Below are 7,238 nucleotides of genomic sequence, written 5' to 3'. Positions count from 1 at the left end.
GCTGAGAGAGCGCGGACTGAGCGGGAAAGGACTCGGCGTGTCCGGCTGTGCACCCTGTGTGGGGGTTCGGAGCCGGAGGGCAAAGCTCTCGGCAACTCTGCCGAGCGGGGTCCTGCCGCACTCGGCTCCTGCGTCTGCTCACACTTACGCCTGCTCTGGGGCACGGCTGGTCTTCTGTGGACCAGCTGCAGTCCCCCAGAGGAGGCAAGGCACCGAACCCGAACCCCGCATGTTTTAGCGGGATGGTGGGAACACTCACCGCCACGTCAGTGAGTTAGGCGAGTTCCTAGAAGGATGTACAACTGCGGGTGCAGTGGGGTAACCAGTAGCCCAGCAACAACCCAGCAGCTCGATCCTCCTCCCCCAGGATAGGTGAGGGAGCAGGAAGAGCAAAAATGAGAAATCTCATGGTCGAAGTAAAGACAGTTTAATCAGTGAAGGAAAGGGACGGGGGGAAACCCCCCAAGTGCTGCAAAGGCAATTGCTCACCACCTCCCACAAGCAGGCCGATGCCTGGCCAGTCTCCAAGTAACAGCCACCTTGGAAGTCAAACATTCTTCCCCCACCTTTTCTTCTTCCTCTACTTCAGATTTTATTGTGCAGTATAACACTTTGCATGGCATATCCCTTCGGTCAGCTGTCCTGGCTGTGTTGCCTTCCAGCCTCTTGCACACCCCCCGCCTGCTTGCTGGGGAAGAGGGCGAGAAAGCCTTGACACTGTTTAGCAGTAGCCAGAACACTGGTGTGTTATCAGTACTGCTTTGGCCACAAATGTAAAGCATACCGCTATATAGACTGCTATGAAAAAATTCGGTCCATCCCAGCCAGACCCAGCACAGCTGGGGAGGACACCTCCGGGACGGCAGGAAGCGATGCTGCATACCCTTGTGAGGCATTAGATCAGCTAAACCATTTGTGAGACTGCAGTCTGATACTCTGGTCAAAAGAGGGATGTATTTTGAAGTGACAAAGGGTAGGAGCTTTTCTTTTAATAAGGAATAAATAGACTAAAACAAGATAAGGCAGTGGATGGGATAAGGACTTTAAAATTTCAAACTGTTGAGTTAGCTACCAAAAATGACCTCATTTACGCAGCCACATCATAGATGTGTTTTTCTGATGAAGTTGTATGGTTTGCATGGGAGGATCGGGTATTTAGTTTCAAACTCTACTTAGTCGTTATTGTGGTGCAGTAGGATATATCCTGTGAAGAAATGAGTTTGTGTGATCTTTATATAGTAACTTTATTGGAAATACATTAATAAGTAGGCAACATAGTTTCTGGTTATAACATAATAAATGTGCTTCAATCTTTTATTTGGAACTTGGTATAAAACAGGAGTTTAGGAATATTTGTTATTTTGGGTTGGTGTGGGGTTTTTTTAAACTTTATGTCGTGGCTTATGGGATCATGTTATGTCTTACTTTTAAATCTTATTTATCTCCTTAAAAATATTACTTGTAGACTTTAAGTTTCTTTTTCAATTTTTCAGAGACGGGTATATAGAACCACAACACATGTACCACAGGAATTAGGACAGATCATGGATTCAGAAACATTTGAAAAATCTCGTCTGTATCAGCTGGACAAAAGTACTTTCAGCTTTTGGTCAGGCCTGTATTCCGAGGTTGAGGGCACTGTAAGTACCTGAACTGCTCTAGCATTCATATGATACTTTTCATGTACTTAAACTGTGAAATTCTTAATAGTCCTGTGCAGCTGCACTGTTGCCATTCTGGCATCTTGTGTCGAACACTGAAATTTGGAAATCCTAGGATTCTGTGTTTTTTGTTTGTGACTGTATTTGCCATCTAAAAAGAAGGAATTATGTAGACAGCAGATAATTTCTGTATGCAGTGCTGAGTCATACTGCACAACTACAATGTATATTATGTTATTACAGAATCGCAGGATCATTAAGGTTGGAAAAGACCTTTAAGATCATCAAGTCCAACCGTCAACCCAACATCACCATGTCCTGAAGTGCCACGTCTACACGTTTTTTGAACACAAACACATATGTTTTTGAAAAAACACATTTGTTTTTGAAAAAACACATTACGTTTTAGTGGCACAGCTGACCTATTATGGTTTCCACTGCTAAATAATTAAGCAACATTAGAATTATTTTAAAGTGTGTTTGGAGGGATGCAACTACTTAGAAGTTAGAAAGAAAAGCCTGTGAGAACAGGAAGAGTACCAATGGATAGTTCTTAAGTGTAAGAACAATTACACTGGCCAAGTAATGTTTGCATATATGAAAAAACAGAGACATTGGGTTAGAACAAAGTATTTACATGTGTGATATACAAACAGTCTTAAGAGAAACCTTTTCTGACTTACTGCTGAAATGCACTGCTCATCAGTAGCACAACTGGGTCAAAAAGGAATCTTGAAATTCCTGGCATTGCAAAACGTAATTAGCATACCATCTACTACATGATGAACTTAAGGAAGCAAGAAGGTCAATTATAAAAGATAATGAAAATAGTATTGTAAAATAGTGTAAATCATGTAACTGTATAACTATGATGCAAAACCAGTACTTAAGAATTGTGACGCCTCCTAACTGTTGCATTTCATGATCTCTTTTGTGCAGCCTAACCTGTACATTGTTTCATTTTATATGAACTTGGAAAAATGTTGTTATACATATGTCAGTATAGCTGTTATATTCTTCTTGTTGGGCTTTTTGCTACGCTGAGTAGAACTCAAGGTAATTTTTGTGTGAATTTGAAAAGCTATGTTTTTGGAGGCAGTATTTAATTTGAAAAATAAAACTATCCTCCAACAGTGGATTAGTGGACAGAATGGACCATCTAGCAAGTACCATGAGTCAAAAGGTTCTGAAGCTTTATCTTGATTTCAAGAGCTTTAGCCAAAACAGCTTCCCTTACTGTTTTTAACGAAAATATACATGACTGGAATGAGCCTCTATTGCCATTGAATTTAGTGCCCTGCTAAAAAAAGAGCCGTATCAGCAGTCTGTGCTTATCTGCACCCAGGCCTACTATTGTTATGGTCCCCCACAACATTCTAGCCACTAAATAGGAGAGAGATGGGTTTGACAGATGGACTGTTGGGTGGATGAAGAACTGTCTGGATGGCTGCGTCCAAAGAATTATAGCCAATGGCTCAATGTCCAAGTGGAAACGGGTGGTGTCCCTCAAGGATCTATACTTGGATGAATACTATTTAGTATCTTCATCAACAACATAGACAGTGGGACTGAGTGCACCCTCAGAAAGTTTGCAGATGACACCAAGCGGAGTGGTGCAGTTGATATGCAAGAGGGAAGGGATGCCATCCAGGGCAACCTCAACAGGCTTGAGCAGTGGGCCTGTGCAAGCCTCATGAAGTTCAACAAGGCCAAGTGCAAGATCCTGTACCTTGGTCAGGGCAATCCCTAGTATCAGTACAGACTGGGGGATGAATGGATTAAGAGCAACCCTGCTGAGGATGACATAGTGGACAAAAAATTAGATATGAGCCAGCAATGTGCATTACAGCCCAGAAGGCCAACCGTATACTGGGCTGCATCAAAAGAAGGGTGGCCAGCAGGTCGAGGGAGGGGATTCTCTCCCTCCACTCTGTTCTGGTGAGACTCCACCTAGAGTACTGCATCTGGCTCTGGTGTCTCCAGTGCAAGAAAGACATTAACCTGTCAGAGTGGGTCCAGAGGAGGATGACAAAAATGGTCAGAGGGCTGGAACCCTCCTATGAAGAAAGACTTGAGAGATTTGAAATTGTTCAGCCCAGAGAACAAAAGGCTTTGGGAGACCTTGTTGTGGCCTTTCAATACTTAAAGAAGGCTTATAAAATAAATGGAAAGACGCTGTTTACCAGACCTGTAGTGACAGGACAAGGGGCAAGCGTTACAAACTGAAAGAGGTTAAGTTTAGCTTGGATTTAAGAAATTTTTTATGATGAGACACTGGTACAGATTGCTCAGAGAAGCTGTGGATGCCTCATCCTTGGAAGCATTCAAGGTCAGGTTGGAAGCGGCTTTGAGCAACCTGGTCTAGTGGAAGGCGTCTCTGCCCATGGGAGGGGAGTTGGACCAGATGATCTTTAAAGGTCCCTTCTGACCCAAACCATTCTGTGTTTGTGCCTGTGTAGGAAAAGCAGTCCTTGCTTTCTCTCATGACCTTTTCTGTTCTGTCCCTGTTACTGTAATAACAGGTGCACAATGATCGTGGCAGCTGATGGATCTGTTACTGGATTGCAGTAATTTCTGTAATCTGTCTTCCACAACTGAGCCACAAAACCTGGACTATGCTGGTACTTCCTAAGTAGCAGTCAAAACCAGTTACTAAGTCAAGCATCTTAGCTTACATGTTCTAGTGTTTCAGCTGTGATGGTGTTAAACACCTGGGATACAGTTGTGTCTCGCTGCTGTTATCAAATTGATTGCGGTGCTCTTCTTTTTCTGTTGCAGTAACACCAATGAACAAAAACCAAGGGAAAAACTATGGAATATGTGAATTAAAGTTCCCAGCTAATTAATTGAGCACTGGCCTGATCAGCAGATCTCAGAGCAGTCAGCTGAGATACTGTATGCCCATATTCTACTAGTATTGTCAGTTGTCTTCATCTTCTGAACAAGAAGTTAGTGTTCCTACTTGGGCTTGATGGGTTGTGGTCTTGGCATTCTGTATCCCAGAACTTCTTGAGTTTGGGATTAGGAGTGAGCTGTCTCAGGAGGGTTGCTAAGGGGCCTGCAAGCTATTAGATGTCCAAACTTTGCCTGCATTCACAGATCTGCTACAGAGATTGCAGAGCTTTGTGGGAGCAAGATAATGCTTGCAAGTCCAGTGGCTCCTACATCTCATTTCTTCATTATGGCTCCATTAATATAAGTTTTGCTTAGCTAGAGCTAAATAATCTACAACCATTTTGTATCCCTGATACCCAGTTACCCCTGTAGCAGTGTTTCTTGACTGAGTTCTGTAGATTGTTTTATATTACTTCTCTTGGCACTGGTCATTGGCTGGGCACTTCCTTCTTTGCAGCATTGCCATGGACTTTTGAAAGGCTGCCGTTTGTAGAGTTTCCTTAGTGAATTTTATGTTAAAGTTACAAAATTTGTGTTTGTGGTTGAACTCTCAGGTCCCATTTAGAACAATGTAAGGAAAGTATATCATAGCCAGCTTGTGACCTTTGGAAGATTTCCACAACTAGTCCTCTGTACTGCCCTTGTGATTAGAATTCCTGTCCTTTAAAATTGTGTTCCTTGTTAACACACTTCTTATATTCCCTTCTCCCTAGGAAAGCACACCCTCAGGTTTCTTTGATTATTTTGTTCCTGCAACAGGAAAATTACACTTGAATGGAAATTCAATACACACTCCCCCACCCCCAATCCATTGTCATCCCAGGACAAGTTTTTGTTGGAAAAGTGAAAGTTGGAAAACATCCTTATGGTACAGTTTTTTTGTATGTTTTAAAGATCAGAAAAAAAATCTGAGTAATAGCACTTTCCCAGCTGCCACTAACTGATCTAAAAACATAGATAATCTTGGAGGCATGTAAAGCTGCTTCTGGTCAGTAATGTCAACAATACACTGAAAAGATGATACAAGCTTGGAGTAAAGTTCAGAGCTGAATTCGTTAGCAACTGGAGGACTTAGAGTGATAAAGTAGTCATTACCTTTGGAGTAGTCCAAATGGTAGGAATAGAGCACTAGGGTAATTATTTTTTGAGATAATAGCTTGTGAACATTGAGAACTTCCAGCTACGTACCATGGACTTAGCAGAGACACTGAGTGTCCAGCTCACTCTAATCTTCTTCTGTCTGCTGCTGCTAACACCTTTAGACTTGATACGCTGCTGCTTAGATTTTGGGAACTTGTTCTCAGTTGTACTGAAGTCTGCTGGCTTCCCTTCAGACTTGAAGAGCTTGTGTTTCCAAAAAAACCTGCTTGCTTAACCTGCTTGCTTGTTCCACTTACTGTGATCAACCCACCAAAAAAAAAAAAAAAAAAAAAAAAAAAAGACATAATGTACAAACCTTTTCCTGCATACCCTTACACTGTCATGGCTGCAGCAGCTTTCCTAATAGGGAAAATACTGCTGGTCTGAAGCTGCAGCAGTGGTACGGTTGTAACTAAGCCCATTATTGCTCATTGGATTTCAGATGGTTTCTTCCAGAGTGGCTGAAAAGCTGCCTGGTGAAAAAGGACCTGAGGATCTTGCTTGACAGTTGCCTGAATATGAGTCGGCAGTGTGCCCAGTTGGCCAAGACGGCCAATAGCATCTTGGCTTGTTATAGATAGAATAATATGTATTATATAGGTAGAATAATATAGACAGAAATAGTGTGGCCAGCAGGACTAGGAAAGTGATCATCCATTTGTACTCTTTGCACTGGTGAGACTGCATCCCCTCACTACAAGAAAGACATTGAGATGCTGGAGGGTGTCCAAAGAAGAGCAGTGAAGCGGGTGAAGGATCTAGAGCGCAAGTCTTACGAGGAGCGGCTGAGGGATCTGGGTTTGTTTAGCCTGGAAAAAAGGAGAATGAGGACAGAGACCTTACCATTCTCTACAACTACCTGAAAGGAGGTTTTAGTGAGGTGAGTGTCTGTCTCTTTTCCCAAGTAGCAAGTGATAGGACGAGAGGAAATGGCCTCAAGTTGCGCCAGGGGTGGTTCAGACTGGATATTAGGAAAAATTTCTTCACTGAAAGAAATGACAACTCCAGTTGTCAAGCACTGGAGCAGGCTGCCCAGGGAAGTAGTTGAGTCATCGGTGTCCATTGGTCGCACCCAGAGGGTAGTGGTCAACAGCTCAATGTCCAGATGGAGATTGGTGACGAGTGGTGTCCCTCAGGTGTCCATATTGGGACCAGTACTCTTAAATATCTTCATCAGTGACATAGACAGTGGCATTGAGTGCACCCTCAGCAAGTTTACAGATGACACCAAGCTGAGTGGTACGGTTGACACGCCTGAGAGCTGGGGTGACATCCAGAGGAATGGGCCCCTGTGAACATCCTGAAGTTCAACAAGGCCATGTGCTGGGTATTGCACCTGGGTCAGGGCAAGCCTATCAATACAAGCTGGGGCATGAAGGGATTGAGAGCAGCCCTGCCAAGAAGGACTTGAGGGTCCTGGTGGGTGAAAAGCTGGACATGACCTGTCAATGTGTGCTCGCAGCCCAGAAGGCCAACTGTGTCCTGGGCTGCATCCAAAGAAGCGTGGCCAGCAGGTCGAGGGAGGTGATTCTGGCCCTCTGC

General features: G+C 43.5%; 1 protein-coding gene across 1 annotated transcript in view; it reads left to right on the top strand.

Moving 5' to 3' along the window:
* Positions 1-242: 242 nt before the first annotated feature.
* The window catches only part of LOC104621168 (CAAX prenyl protease 1 homolog), a gene marked incomplete at its 3' end in the record, with an annotated part of 14,675 nt that continues 7,679 nt past the window's right edge, over positions 243-7,238 (top strand). The window contains exons 1-2 of the mRNA XM_010287586.1: positions 243-269; positions 1,494-1,640. Of these exons, the coding sequence (XP_010285888.1) occupies positions 243-269; positions 1,494-1,640 (174 nt within the window). The remainder of the gene's footprint in view (positions 270-1,493; positions 1,641-7,238) is intronic.

Source organism: Phaethon lepturus, unplaced genomic scaffold, assembly GCF_000687285.1.
Source record: "Phaethon lepturus isolate BGI_N335 unplaced genomic scaffold, ASM68728v1 scaffold3005, whole genome shotgun sequence".
Taxonomy (NCBI): Eukaryota; Metazoa; Chordata; class Aves; order Phaethontiformes; family Phaethontidae; genus Phaethon; species Phaethon lepturus.
Note: the sequence above shows the minus strand (reverse complement) of the source record. Positions and strands in the feature narration are given on the sequence as shown.